Below are 13,772 nucleotides of genomic sequence, written 5' to 3' on the forward strand. Positions count from 1 at the left end.
CCTAAGCAGGCTGACACTCATCAGTCTACTTAAATGACACAGAAGGACTGAGTGGGTCAGTGGGGCTACGACAGAGGAGAAATTCCTGCAAAAGGTTTGATAATACCCAGTCATGCCCAAGAACCTGCGCAATTCCCGCCGAGTAGCAGGGGCAGGAGACCGGGTGATAGCCTCTACTTTGGCAGTTACGGTGTGAACCTGACCTCTTCCCACCTCCTTACCCGATTTAATTATATTTAACTGTGTTTAAGTTATTTATGTAGGTTATTACATATGTATTTAATGCTGGACTTTTGGTTTCTTTGTTTATAATCATTATTTGTCCCACTTCAATCCTGAATGTAAACCGAAGAGGTCAAAGGATGAGAAGATCTAATGTTGGTCTGTGTTCCAAAGAAAATTACTTCAGTTTTATTGCAGTCAGATTTCTTACTATTTTGAAAAAAAGAAGCCTTAAGTTATCACTGATTGTGTCCATGTTAGTTCCACCTTAAAGACAGATTTTAGGGCAGCTTCTCGATTGCACCAAGACATTTTTTTCCCAAGAGAATGTTATTGTTAAACATTCAATACTTATTTTAAGGAAGAGTAGTAGTAGTTACTGAGCCAGCAAACCCGAATGCATCAGTAGCTGCAGAGTGGTAACAACAAGAGGTGGTACTTTATCTTCTTGCAGTAGTTTTTTGCTATTTAGAGTAGTAAAATGATGAAGAAATTAAACTGTGTCAACCTGGACAGGTGTCTGGAGGAGTTTACTCAGCTCGAACGGGTAAGGCCGCTTTAGCTAGCTTGAGTTAGCTAACGTTAGCTATGCTAACGCAATGTTAGCTCATTAAGGATGTCTTTGCTGGCGTTACACTGTTTGACTTAACGTTATTTGTCTGTCTTACCAGTTATTTCTTATTTTTAGGACTGGACTAATATTTAAAATTTCGAGAATAATCTGTATGAATTTAGGACAACTTAATAAGTAGCGTTAGCTTAAGCGTTAGCCTCGTGAATGACCTTAACCTCAGTCATTTATTACCGTGTTAACTTATTTACTGTTTCCTGATTCTGTCCTTATTAACGTTATATCAAAGAGAGTAAGTTCTCAGTAACGTTATTTAATTTAAATTATTGCTATTTCGTTCAAACAGATGGATATATTAGATACACAATGTTAAGTTCAACTGAATTAAACGTTTAACTTCAGGCTTAACCATATTGTCTGGAATGTGTAGAAGTATAACCTTTTAGTACCTATAAAGTTAACCCACCCATATAAAGTTATGAAGGTCTGTTGCCTTTACTTGTATGAAACAGAATATTACAGAGGTTAATGGCAAAAACCACGTGTTGGAGATCCTGCTGGAGGACGCCAACAGACTCATGAACTTCCGTTTGAGCAAAGAGAAAAGTCTGATTGAGGGTCAGTATTTTCATGTTAAACTTGCAGTTGTATTTCACATTATCACTCATATGTTACAACATTTATTTGCTGGGATTTAGGAACCGTGTTGATCTTCATTCTGTGACCCTTTTCATCTACTTTTTCATGCAGGTTAACATTTAAAGACATTTGAGATATATCACCACGATGTTATGACGATAAAGGTCAGACTTTACATACTTTTAGTTGTATGGAAACCACAGGATGGGTTAGTTTCAGTTAAATACACGGTTAGGTCAATTAGAAAAACCACAACATACGTTTCATTCACAAACAATGTTCCCCTTTGAGTCAACTAAAAACCTTTTAAGCAAACATATTGCTAATTCTGTTGATTTTGCAGAGAGAGACTGTCTTTTGGTCGCAGTGAACGGACTGCAGCAGACTCTGCAGCAGCAGTGCGACCTCAGAGGTAAATGCAATCACACACGGACACACACACGGTATATTATTGTATTTATAATACAACTGGATACTTACTCAAATCAGTATTTTTAAGGAAGAGATGTAGCACAGTTTCAACACATAAGCACCAGGAAAAATATGATGGTCTGCAACAAATATATATATTCTAGATATGATAGTGTTGCTGTTGTAGTTTTTTGCTTTTAATGTTGTATAGAAAATATTCCAAATGGCCTATTGCCTGAGTGCTACCTACTTAGTAGTATGAGTATAGTTGGGATCTATAATTGTCAATAACCAATTTTACAAAGTAATTTACAGACACTCTTTATAAAGATTTGATTCACATATTTTGAAACCGTTGATGTCGTAGTAGAGAATGAGAGACTGAAGAAGGATTTCGTGGAGGTGAAACAACGCAACGAGAGAGCAGCAAAGGTGAGAGCTGAGGCCGGTGAGAGAGGTGAACTGAATACAGCAGGCAGGATTAGTTGGAAGGGGAAGCCGGGCCGTGGATAAGAGGACCATCTCTGTGTGTAGCGATACGAACGTTTGAAGAGTTCATAAACCGCTGTTTATATATGTGGGCTTTTCACAACAAATTCATTTCTACGGGGGACAATTACATTTCATTATTATTTCACTGATTAGTTGCAAAACAAAAACACTCTACCACTGTGTGCATGTTTTGTGAGCTCTACAGTCAGTACTTTTTTACAAATAATCTACATAAATTTGAAGTTGTGATTTACAAGTTGTATTTTTGAATTTTATTTATATTTACTTATTATATATACTTTTTGTCATTTAATGGTAAAAAGCTGAGGCTTTTCTTTGACTGGAATTCATTTTTGATCAATTTGAACCCTTTTAATGCTCTGTTTTAGTTTTTTATTACCTATTTTTGGCTGTAGATATCAAACCAATCGTGAAAACAGATTGCAGGATAAAGTCCACTTTGCTAACAAACAATTGGATCCAACAGCTATTGCGTTTCAGTTTGATCTGACACCAGTTTTGTAAATATAATATATAATATATAATATATATATATATATATATATATAATATTTAAATACTAGCAATATTTTAAAGTAATGTGCGTTCGTCAGGACGCAGCGGCTGAGCTTCAGCGCCTGGACGGTGAAATGAGGGCCGAGGGAGAGAGACACAAGAGGGAGCTAGAGACGGCTCGCCAGCAGTGCAGGAGGGAGGTGGAGGAGTTCCGCACGGAGGCTTTCAATCAGCGTAAGACCAAACACACAGGATATTTCAGGAAATACTTAGATCAGAATAATAACCTCACTACAGCCCCAAAGTTGTAGTGCAAGTTATATATATTATAGTGCTCAGTTATATTAGTGAAAGGAATTAAAGCTTTCCATCACTAATAATTATATCCCTGTAAGAGAAGAAGACTGTAAGGATTCATCTGTTTTTGGCTGCTGTTTTTTTAAATTTTTTTTTATTAACTCGCAGTGGAAGCTAAGGATGCTGAAGTGAAGACTCAGCTGGAGAAGAAAGATCTGGATCTGGAGGAGTTAAAGAAGAGGCTGAAGGAGCAGGAGAGGGAGCGGCAGAGTGAGCTCTTGAAGTTACAGATGGAGGTAAATTAAATGTTCCTGCAGGGATTTCTTCGGATTTGCTGCGTAAAATGAAAAAGAGGGTAAGGACTTTTGAGTGACCTAGGATCAGACTGACTGTTGGTCTGTTCACACCTATCAGCTGATGTTAAGCCCCTGCCTTTGAGCAATATCCCCCAAACAATTCATCTGTATGCGGTTGATTAAGGGCACTGTGTTCCCGTAAGTCAGCGCTGCCTCTCTGCTAAAGGAAGCAGGTGAGCTCTGGTTTCACACGTGGACATGAGACAGTTCACATGACTTAAACATGAGCAGGAGTCCCAGAAGTCACTTCAGCTTTGAGCACGGCCTTGCTTTTCTCAGCTTTATGTTATTGTTTTTTTTGCAGTTTGGTGCAAAGTTAGCCAGAGTTCAGAGTACAGCTCAGTGGAGCCAGCAGCAGCAGCAACACGGCTCCAACCTTCTTCCACAGAGTGTCTTCAAGAGGGTGAGTCTCCCACACAGAGTACTGACATCTTTGGTTACATTGTATAGGTACCCAACAAGATACACAACACAACATCTGCTGCCTCTAGACTTCACTTTGTGCTCGGCTCATCACACACATGTCTGTCCAAAGTTGTTAGCAGCTCGATGTGCAGTTAGACACCAAATTATAGAAGGAAATTCAGCATTTCACAAATCACAAAGGATAATGAAAACAATCCATGTAGTCCTAAAACACCTTGGATTAGTTACCTGAAAACACCTCAGGCAGCAATTCATAAGAATCACTGGATGAAAGATTCAGAACGAGCAGCTGGTCATCGTCTTCTGTTCTGAGAAACGGTGTGTGTGTGTGTGTGCGTGTGTGTGTGTGTGTGTTCCCAGAAGCTGCAGTCCTTCCAGGAGGAGAAGAACAAGGAGATTGCGGCTCTGCGTCAGAGAATCAAAGAGCTGGAAGAGAACCAGCGCGGCGGCGTCCTTAACGACAGCCATCTGAAGAAGAGGAAGATCTAGTTTGATAATTGACCAGCGTGCCGTTGACCTCTCAGCTTTTCAGGCGCACGATTCTCTTGTTATTCACTTATTTAACGCCACCGCTGCTCGTGCACGTCACACTGGTCTCGCCGCGTTCCCGCCCTGCTCGTTTGTAGAACACATGTGAGCGCAGACAATGTTCCTGTCGGAGGCCTTAATCCAATCAGACGCCTGCATGCGAGGAAGTGGGGGGGAGGCGCTGGAGCAGCAGAAGTCAGGGTGAATCAGTGAGGAAGGAAGGCCAACCACATTCAGGGAATTAGATCAGTTCATCTCCTTTCACTGATTGATCACCTCACTTGTTTCCTCGTTTCATATTACTCAAAGTCCAACCAGCGTTTAACTACTGGCTACTGTTACTACTGTTGGCATTTCTAAAATAAAGAAGAGCTCCTAAACTCTGGTCCCTGAAAGCTTTGTTCACAGATTTGACTCATTCTTGGAAGAAGACGTCTGCAAATATCGTTGTGGTGCCTGTGATGTGACGTCTTCACTGACTGCGCTTCATTTCTAAGATCCCTTTCAGCAGTTTTAAGAGAAGAGGGATTCAAATGGATATTAGATATTGAAAGTCAGGAGAGAAATTTGAGAGTAAAACAAATAAATGATCTATGCTGCATTTATGCTTTTAAAGAAATAGCATTAATGAGACAATTTGATGAAGAATCCTTAAATTATTTTACAGCTGGGCAAAACTTCAAAATCTTTAAGATGTATTTAATTAGCAAATGCATCAAATAGTCACAAGTTCCAAATTGCTCAATGTGAGGCTCTGCAGCTCTTCTTGTCGCATAGAATAGCAAGCCTCACATCTGTGGTTTTAGACCTTTGGTAGGAAAACAATAAGAAGCAATAGGAAGAATTCACCTGAAGAAAAATCATTTTATTTCAAAAATCTGTGTGACAAGCCACCTAAACTCCACCTCGATCATTGAACAGTGCGCCCTCACTTCGACAACACACCTGTATAAAGACGATTGGCCTGATGACGTTTTGACCTTGGCTTTTTAATCTCTTTATCTGTGCTGCTCAGCCTGCGTCTGAAGGGAACAGGGAGCTAATCTCCATGGGAACATTGGGTCACGGCGTTGCATAACACGTCATCCTCACAGAAGCCGAGAGCCACCTCAGGCTGCGTAGCACAGCAGACCCAAGCATTTGCAACACAAACCGTGGACACGGTGTGCACGTCTCTGCTTTTACACTTATTTCTTCTTCTTGTTTCTACTTCTCCTGCGGACCGACATTCGGAATCGGAAAGGACTGGCGAAGGGACGGATTTAAACGGGATTAGAGTTCATTGCACCACCTTAATGAGGGGTGGGGCCTGCAAAGCTCTTGGTGTCCGTCCCAAAACAGACGCCCCCCCCCCGCCCCGCCGCTCCTGTGTCTTGCGGCATCAGTACACAGTAGTGTGTACTGAGAGGACTGAGAGGGAGACCTTGAAGGCACCGTTCTGATCAGCGTACCCGGACCTAGCGCAATGATTTGGGGACAAAAGGTCAGACTTCCGCATGCAAGTGAAGTAAATTCCCTTTTCCGGATCCCACGGGGCCAAAGGAACTTGTTTTATATTGCTACATGCAATGGATTCCACCGCTGTGTGTTAATGCAGTACAAAACTTTGGAAACTTGGTAAGAAAACAAGAATATTGCTTCCTATATTTGTTTTCGCAGTCATTTGACAGCTTCCTATGCTTTATTGCAACATATGTATAAACCGTTGCTCAAGCCCACCCCGACCGTTTGTAGTTAAAGTGAGTTTTTACTAGACGTAGTAGCTACTAGATGTCATAATTATGTGCCGGTGAAGACTCTGACCTCCTCTTCGACCTGTGGCAGAGATGCCTGGAGGCGAGTACGAGGTGGAACCCACGAAGCGGCACCACAGCCTCCACAGCCTGTCGGAGAGCTCTGAAACCGGGCCGGACGATGAGGGCCCGCCGCCCCTCACCCCCCTGCAGAAGCTCACCGCCGACATGTGCAAGGACGAGAAGACCATCAAGGACCTGATCGTAGGCCGCAGGGTGGGCTTCTACAAGGTCCGCGGGGAGATTGGCTGTGGTACCTTCTCCAGGGTCAAACTGGGTTTCCATGCTCTCACAAAAGGTACCGAAGGTGTCTGTGCTGTCTTTTACTTTCTGTGCTAAATGAAAATGACACGTTTTGTTTTAATGAAAGAGAGCAAACGTTCCCATTTGAGAAGCTGGAACGTTGGGCCTCCTTGTTTAACGTCCCGTTAGTGGACTGTTGTTTTAACGTCTCCGTGGTTCCTTCATTTGTCCTCCTCGTAGACAAGGTAGCCCTGAAGATCCTGGATAAGACCAGGCTGGACAGCCAGGCCCACCGTCTGCTCTACAAGGAGATCAGCAACATGGAGTGCCTGCACCACCCCAACGTGGTGCGCCTGTTTGAGGTGGTGGAGACGCCGAGCCGCCTCTACTTGGTGCTGGAGTACGCGGGGGGTGGAGACCTCCACAGCAGGATCGCCACCGACGGAAAACTGTCCGACAACGCCAGCAAGATCATCTTCGCCCAGATCCTCTCCGCCATCAAATATATGGTCAGTTTATTCATTCTAGTAGGTCACGGTTTTTCTGATTTGAAGTACTTGACCCGGTTGACTAAAAGTGTCTCCGCAGACGCTACATTAGACGTCCTTCCAACGTTTGTGTTTTCCTGCCGCGCAGCACGACATCAACGTCATCCACCGGGACCTGAAGGCGGAGAACGTCCTGCTGACCTGCAGCGGCTGCGTGAAGGTGGCCGACTTTGGATTCAGCACGCAGGTTTCCAACCGCAGCGTGGCCCTCGACACCTTCTGCGGCTCACCGCCCTACGCTGCCCCAGAGCTTTTCCGGGACGAGTGCTACCTGGGGGCCCCGGTGGACGTGTGGGCCATGGGGGTCCTCCTCTTCTTCATGGTGACCGGCACCATGCCGTTTCGCGCCGAAACCATAGGGAAGCTGCGGCGCTGCGTCATCGAATGCGCCTACACCGTCCCCCCTTGGGTGCCCGGCCCCTGCCAGAGGCTCATCAAGGGCATCCTGAAGGGGGACCCCGCAGAGCGCCACGCCGTCGACCAAATGCTGGGCTGCGATTGGCTCCTGCCGGTGCAGTTTCCCTGGACGATGGCGACTCCTGAACTTTCCAGCCCTCTGCAGAGCATGCTGGACTCGGAGCGCAGCGACCTGGCGGAAGAGGTGGAGCAGGTGGAGGAGGAGGTCAGGAGCTCGCTGGAGGAGCTCGGCTTCAGCACGGAGCACCCGCCCAACGGTCGTCCCAAAGACAGCCGCAGCGCCGTTACCGGGGTTTACCGGATCTTGCTGCACCAAGCCCAGAAGAGGAGGGGCTGCGACAGTCCCCCGGTGGTCCGAGGGATGGTGAGGGACCCCAAGAGGGAGGGGCTCCGGGCCTACAAGGGCCTCAGACACACGTCCAAGCTATGTGTGCTTTCATAGTAATAATATGACTTTTTTTATGCACAACATGTCATTTGTAGCTCCGGTGCTTTTTTATTCGACATATTATAGTTTGCAGGGAAGTGACTTTCTTTTTTCTTTTTTTTTTACCAACAAATACTTTAAAATGTACTTAATTTCAGTGCATATTGTTTGGGGATAGCCTGTGGTATATATCAATGTGCCTTATGAAGTTAAGAGGCCTGTGTAGTTTAAAATATCCAGAACTTTTAAGAAGAAATAGTGATATCTAAAATTATAAAAATGAATATAATTTTGTGCCACTTATTTATCTATACAGATATGTAAAATGAGCAGACTTTTTTTCTTGTAAGGATCTCTTTTATTCATGCAAATATGCAAAAATCCTTTGGTGTGCAGGGGGGGGTCCTTAATATGAAGATGGTACGTTTGTAATAGTGAGAGCGGAAAGCTTTAAAAATAAACCTCATCACTTGAAGCGGTTCAAATTGTTCATGCAAACTGTTGGAAAAGACACTGACGCGTCACGTTACGCAGCAGGTGCACGCGGTGCGCGCGCTCGTGCCTTGTTTACAGTCTCTCTACGGGCCTGCGAGTAAATAACTGTCACGGTCACGACAGCAGCTGGCAGGACACCAGGTGATACTCGGGACGCCCCGTCTCCATCGCCACAACCGGCCCAAACCAGACTCAACCCGGCTCCCCCCCCCTTCTGGCGATGGAAAACGCACCAATCCCCGCCCCCTCGCGGCCCTGCCCGCCCCCACCAGCAGGAATGGGCAGATGGTCCGGCGGGGCTGCGGAGACATCTGCAGGCCGAACAATAGGCGCTCTGTGCGGACCGCTGGAGCTGACAGGCCCGGAGCTCCCGCTATTGTGCGCCGCGCTATACACATGCAGATGAGGCCCGCGGGGGAGGGTCGGGTAGGGGGGGGTTCTGTTCTTTTTCACTGCCAGCAGATGACGGGCTGCGCCTTTCACACAAATCTGCTGGGTTTGTAACTTTTGTTAGTTTCATAAGCACCGCCCCGCCCCCTCCTGTCTGACCCCCCCCACACCGCCTTCACCCAAACCCGCACGATACACGCATCTCAAGCAGACACTTCCAAAGAATATTTACTTTTTGTGTTTTTTTTATTAAGCATTTTCATTGACAATTTCAATCCATTTCTACAATGAATCTGTATCTGTTTCATGTAGTTTCATAAAGTTTTTCCAAACGTAGTTACAAAAGGATCAGAAAAGTCGGTCATTTTTTCATTTTGTTTACATTTCAAGTGAATGTTTATGTTAACATCACACATTCTCGTCATTGTTAACATTTACTTTATTGCTCTATTTTCTAAAGTGAAACCTTTAGAGAACACAATCTCTTTCAATGTTATTTTTTTTTAGAAAATTATTTGTCATCGTTGAATTTCTAAGTGAAACCTTTAGAGAATAACATTTTTTCTCAATTTTTTTTTTTAGAATATCATTTGTCATTTTTAAATTTCTAAAGTGAAACCTTTAGAGAATTAAGACAATTCTGGAAAGTGGGAAGCATTTTCGCTGATTGCAACTGTTGTCCTGTTGCTCAGCAAAGAGGACATCGTTAAAAAAGTCTCTTTTTAAGAAGGCCTCTTCCTCAGCACCGCTTCTTCTCCTGCTGCGCGTGCTTCAACGTGCGCCGTTCGCTCTGTGGGGCCACAGGACGCAGAACTCGCATCTCCTTCCTCTCCAAACCTCATCCGCACAAAGAATGAGGGTCGACGTGTCGCTCCTGCGGCATACCTGACTCTCGTTCACATAAAGAATGAGAGGCATCTTGGCATGGACGGGACAAGAGGCGACGGGTCACGGGCGGCGTGGGGGGGTCGGGGGGGGGGGGCCTCCTCGGGCCGGCGCCGTGCTGCCTGGACGGGAACCCTCCTCAGGAGGATCCAGGGATGAGCAGAAACAGGGTCACCCTGTCCATCAGGGTGAATATTTCCAGATAAGAAGCTTCACAGCATCTCGAGCAAGAGAGGAGCCGAGGCCCGGATCAGCGCTCGGGGAGGACGATCTCGGGCACCCAGTCGTTCACATTGCGGCTCTCCTCGCAGAACAGGTGCAGCTTCTCCAGAGCGGGGTCCTCCCAAGACCCTTCGGCTGGGTTCTGTTCAGGCAGAGGAGGAAAAGAGGCTTTAGTCACGTGTTGCTCTCCAAGAGGGCATCAACTATATAGACTTCACAGCTGATGTGTAATGGCGCATTCTCGTTATCTGAGCTCCACGTACCGTGATGAGGACACAGTGGGCGTCTTCCAGCTGCGCCTTGTCACGACAATCTCAGCCACGCGCTGCGTGTCGCTCACTCTGACGATGCTGATGTCGTTGTCGAAGCAGAAGGACTGGATGAGGGTGAAGTGGGATCTGCAGAGCGATGTCACACTGGAAGTCCTCGTCCATGGCCAGGACGCAGAAGGACACGCTGTCTGGGTCGCTGCGTGGACAAAAGAGAAGGAGATCGTGAGATTTCATCAATATCGATACAAACTGGATAGATCATGCAAACGCAGTGTGCTAAATCCTAAACCTCAAACGTGAAGTTTCATACTTACAGATTCATCACTTTTGCGCACTCGTAGACGCCCAACGGTGAGCGCGTCGTTGTCCTGCGCGGACACCAGGACCTCCTCCAGGGCTTTGCCGGTGCACTGTGCACGCTCGGCGGGTTTCTGGATCAGAACTTCCTCAAAAGTCATGGTGAAAATGATGCAGATATTCAGCAACAGAGCAACAGAAAGCTTAGTCAGATGGTTAATCCGAAAGAGAGCAGAGTGCTTCGGACCGCAGCCTTCCCGCTTTATACTGCGCAGCTCGTGCGGCGCAGTGAAAGCGCTGCGCCCTGATTGGCTGAAGCTGAATGGTGTATTGGTATGATAATGCTTTTGTCACACTCCGGCTCGTGGCAGATTGATGGGGGTCATCGAGCACCCGCCTCCCCCACCTCCCCCGGACTGAGTGCAGCAGCCTGCCTGAAACTAAAATAGTTTCATCAAATTAAAGTTTGATCGCTCTGTAGCACTTTGGATTGTTTTTTGCAATGAAAAGAACAGCTTTTGCAGAGGTGCATGCAGCTGCAAAAGTAAGTAAAAATACAAATTGTCTCCTAGGAGACAACTTTTACTTTTACAATAATTTATAAAGACTCATACAATGCACGGACACTTCATGTTGTCCCCTTAGGAAACGCGAGAAACTATTTATTAACCAGTTCATGCCACACAAAACCTCAGGGGAGAAAAAGTTCAGCAAGCACAATTTTCTTTCATTTTAGGTTTTTGGTGACAGTATTGCAGCAGCAACAAGGAGAAAGTGTGAAGCATCCCCTCCCCCCTATACAGCCGAGAGAAAGGGCAGGTGGATGGTGCCATCTGTGGACTAGAGGCTGCCCATAAAACGGCCTCATTGTGCGCATAGAAGCCCTCTATTATCTCGGCCCCCCATACAAATGCAAATGACGAGCGCGTGCCAAAACGCTGTGCGTGCTGCGCAATCTGCGCTGTTGGCCTGTGCTGACCACGTGGCCATCAGCTGTCCAGAAAATCCTCTCTCAGTTTTTGTTTATTTACTCTGGGGAATTCAGCGGCCACGCGCACGTAATTCTAAAGGAAAACTTAGTGGACTTTCAGTTCAATGCTATTTGATGCGCAGACGCAGCAAATGTTTCTAATGGGATTTTATTTATTTCTGAAAACGCTTTTCATTTCCGATCACTTTTGAGAATTACAAAAGTTTCCCTCACTGATTTTGGTTTCACTTGGTTTCACATCTGGTAAACATGCACACTTTGCGCACAACAAAACTTTTACGCACGGTTCTGATTATTCGGCTGCACGGATGCAGCGCTCTTAACAGCTCGTGCAATTTTAGCCTCCTTAGCCTGCATAATAATTCACTACACAGGTCTTGCATTGAGTCAGGGCTGCAGCCACTGCTGCGTAAATAAGGGGAGTGCCCGTGGAGAGGCGGTGCGGAGGACACAGGTTGGCGGTGATTGATTCAGCGCTATTGTTCTGCGGAGGGGCAGAGCGGCAGATGGAGAACTGTCGCTATGAGGGACCCTCCCCTTTCTCCTAAACCGAGGTCAACCCCGACCCCGGGCGCGCCGCTCTTTTGTCTACAAGTCTCCACATTCGGCAGGCTGTTGTCTGAGTTGTGATTACATTTCAATGCCAAAGAGAAGAGCTTACGGTCAAAACTTTTCACAATGGATAAGAGTTTATCTCGCAAACGGTGGCAGACATGTAGACGCAGATGCAATCACTTTCAGTTTGAGCTGTAAACACGTGCGACAATGCCCAACGTGTGTTTTGATAAACAACACAACTATTATCTGTGCGTTACTGCAACATGAAGTTTTTTTTTTTGGGGGGGGTATTTCACTTTTCAGACTCTGTCCGTGTGCATCCACCCCATCAGCACATCAGCTGGGGCCAATGAGGGCTACAACCGGGCCGAGGAGGGTTCCGGGTCCAGCTGACAGAGATTTGGACGCTGATATAAGGAAGGATCAGCTTGCATGTCCACCCACGGGGCAGGCGCGTGCAAATCGATACCGACCTATTGTTGCTGCAGCACATCTGCCATGCACACGTACCCCCCCCCCCGGCAGCGCGACAGGTGTTGGCTCTCTCCCGGTGACCTGCGGCGACTCGCCAACGCTTTGAACTCCGTATTGGGGGGAGGGACGTGTCTAAAGCTGCAGTATGAGATGTTTAGGCTTCTGCCGTGTGCATGTATGACCTTTGAATATGGGAACGTGCGCGAATAGTTTTTGAGTGAACTGCTCAATAAACTTCTACGAATTCCTGCTGAAACGGAAAACTTTAAAATCATGTAGCGGATTTAAAAAAAAAAAAACTTCCATCAGGCCCAGCAGGTGCTGTCTGACTTCTTTTGTCTACCCTTCCCTTCCCCCGGGGGCAGATGGTATCTCTCAGTTGCTATGGAGAGTGATGCAGAAAGACAGATAAAGCACGCGGGCCACGCGCCTCAAGTGAGGACTGAATTTAGGCATGCAAAGCAGCGGCGCGTGCCACTGCCCAATCTACACAACAACAACAAAAAACAAACAAAGTGCATGCAGTGAAATTGGCCATAAAAGTAGAACTCAGTCTGACATCTAATGCATGTGTGTTACATGTATGCTTGATGCATTATGACACTTAAAACAATTGCAAACTTATGTGCAAGGCTTTGAACAATTCGAACATCTCTTATTATCTTATGGGAAACGTGTCCTCTGCACACATTCTGTAGTTTAGAGGTTTTACAAACTCAAGTCAACAATATGCATGCTGTATTGTTTTAGATTTTCAGCGGGGTTTTTTCTATGTCACTAATTTGATAAACTTTATAATTTTACTTGAGGTACTTAACACGGAGAACCTACACCTATAGTGGTATTATATAGATCTTAGAGGAAAACACATGTTGCAGACAAAAATAAAAAAATAGCCAATCATTTCCATTCAATTATTTTGTAGTATAGAATCAAATAACAGAAAGTGAAATAGCTATAGGTGAGGAAACTATCCTAACACACATCAGATCTGAAAAAATATTGTAAAACTGTGGCTGGCACTCAGAAATGTGACATTTCATGGTTTGCAAAATGCTGTGATGTTGGTGATTGTGCAGAAACCCTTTTAGGATTACGGTTTAAACAGTTATTGGTTGCTTCTAATGATTCCACAACTTGGAGGACTTTGATGACGACAGTGTGGTCTCCCTGTGTGGTTTCATTATTCCTGTAATCTGAAAGAACCATTAAAAAGGTCAGAGTTACTACATCTGATCCTTTCAACCAAAACTTCCCCCGATTTCTAAGACTTTTCTATAGGCACGCGTCCCTGAGGGCGGG

The 13,772-nt window shown here is 45.6% G+C and overlaps 3 protein-coding genes across 4 annotated transcripts; 2 read left to right on the top strand and 1 right to left on the bottom strand.

Moving 5' to 3' along the window:
- The first annotated feature begins 615 nt into the window (after positions 1–615).
- On the top strand, positions 616–4,838 carry ccdc152 (coiled-coil domain containing 152). Its single transcript, XM_040196910.2, has 8 exons — positions 616–769; positions 1,306–1,411; positions 1,776–1,844; positions 2,211–2,275; positions 2,950–3,085; positions 3,317–3,444; positions 3,809–3,907; positions 4,291–4,838. Exons 1-8 carry the CDS (start codon positions 704–706, stop codon positions 4,417–4,419), a joined length of 798 nt encoding a protein of 265 aa, XP_040052844.2. The 5' UTR covers positions 616–703; the 3' UTR covers positions 4,420–4,838.
- Positions 4,839–5,564: 726 nt separating this feature from the next.
- On the top strand, positions 5,565–8,361 carry nim1kb (NIM1 serine/threonine protein kinase). Of its 2 annotated transcripts, none has more exons than XM_040198222.2 (4): positions 5,565–6,075; positions 6,283–6,549; positions 6,735–7,003; positions 7,131–8,361. In XM_040198222.2, the coding sequence occupies exons 2-4, from the start codon at positions 6,285–6,287 to the stop codon at positions 7,899–7,901; spliced, it is 1,305 nt and encodes a 434-aa protein (XP_040054156.2). In that variant the 5' UTR covers positions 5,565–6,075; positions 6,283–6,284; the 3' UTR covers positions 7,902–8,361. The 2 variants fall into 2 exon arrangements, with proteins under 2 accessions (XP_040054156.2, XP_077944612.1); XM_078088486.1 differs by having other exon boundaries at positions 5,587–5,941.
- A 637-nt stretch (positions 8,362–8,998) lies between these two features.
- LOC120832154 (growth arrest and DNA damage-inducible protein GADD45 gamma) lies at positions 8,999–10,702 on the bottom strand. Its single transcript, XM_040198223.2, is given in 6 exon segments — positions 8,999–10,020; positions 10,142–10,185; positions 10,188–10,272; positions 10,274–10,346; positions 10,465–10,496; positions 10,498–10,702. Coding segments are annotated over 6 exon segments (459 nt in total). The 5' UTR covers positions 10,609–10,702; the 3' UTR covers positions 8,999–9,906.
- Between the last annotated feature and the right edge of the window lie 3,070 nt (positions 10,703–13,772).

The sequence above is a fragment of the Gasterosteus aculeatus genome, chromosome 14 (assembly GCF_964276395.1).
Source record: "Gasterosteus aculeatus chromosome 14, fGasAcu3.hap1.1, whole genome shotgun sequence".
In the NCBI taxonomy this organism is placed as follows: domain Eukaryota; kingdom Metazoa; phylum Chordata; class Actinopteri; order Perciformes; family Gasterosteidae; genus Gasterosteus; species Gasterosteus aculeatus.

Excerpts from the sequence above, each read along its gene's own strand:
- ccdc152 (XM_040196910.2), top strand. The coding sequence starts at position 704 with ATGATGAAGAAATTAAACTGTGTCAACCTGGACAGGTGTCTGGAGGAG. Across the intron at positions 1,845-2,210 it reads GCAGCAGTGCGACCTCAGAG|TAGAGAATGAGAGACTGAAG; the intron begins GTAAATGCAATC and ends TTGATGTCGTAG. Across the intron at positions 2,276-2,949 it reads GCAACGAGAGAGCAGCAAAG|GACGCAGCGGCTGAGCTTCA; the intron begins GTGAGAGCTGAG and ends TGCGTTCGTCAG.
- nim1kb (XM_040198222.2), top strand. The coding sequence starts at position 6,285 with ATGCCTGGAGGCGAGTACGAGGTGGAACCCACGAAGCGGCACCACAGC. Across the intron at positions 6,550-6,734 it reads TTTCCATGCTCTCACAAAAG|ACAAGGTAGCCCTGAAGATC; the intron begins GTACCGAAGGTG and ends TCCTCCTCGTAG. Across the intron at positions 7,004-7,130 it reads TCTCCGCCATCAAATATATG|CACGACATCAACGTCATCCA; the intron begins GTCAGTTTATTC and ends CCTGCCGCGCAG.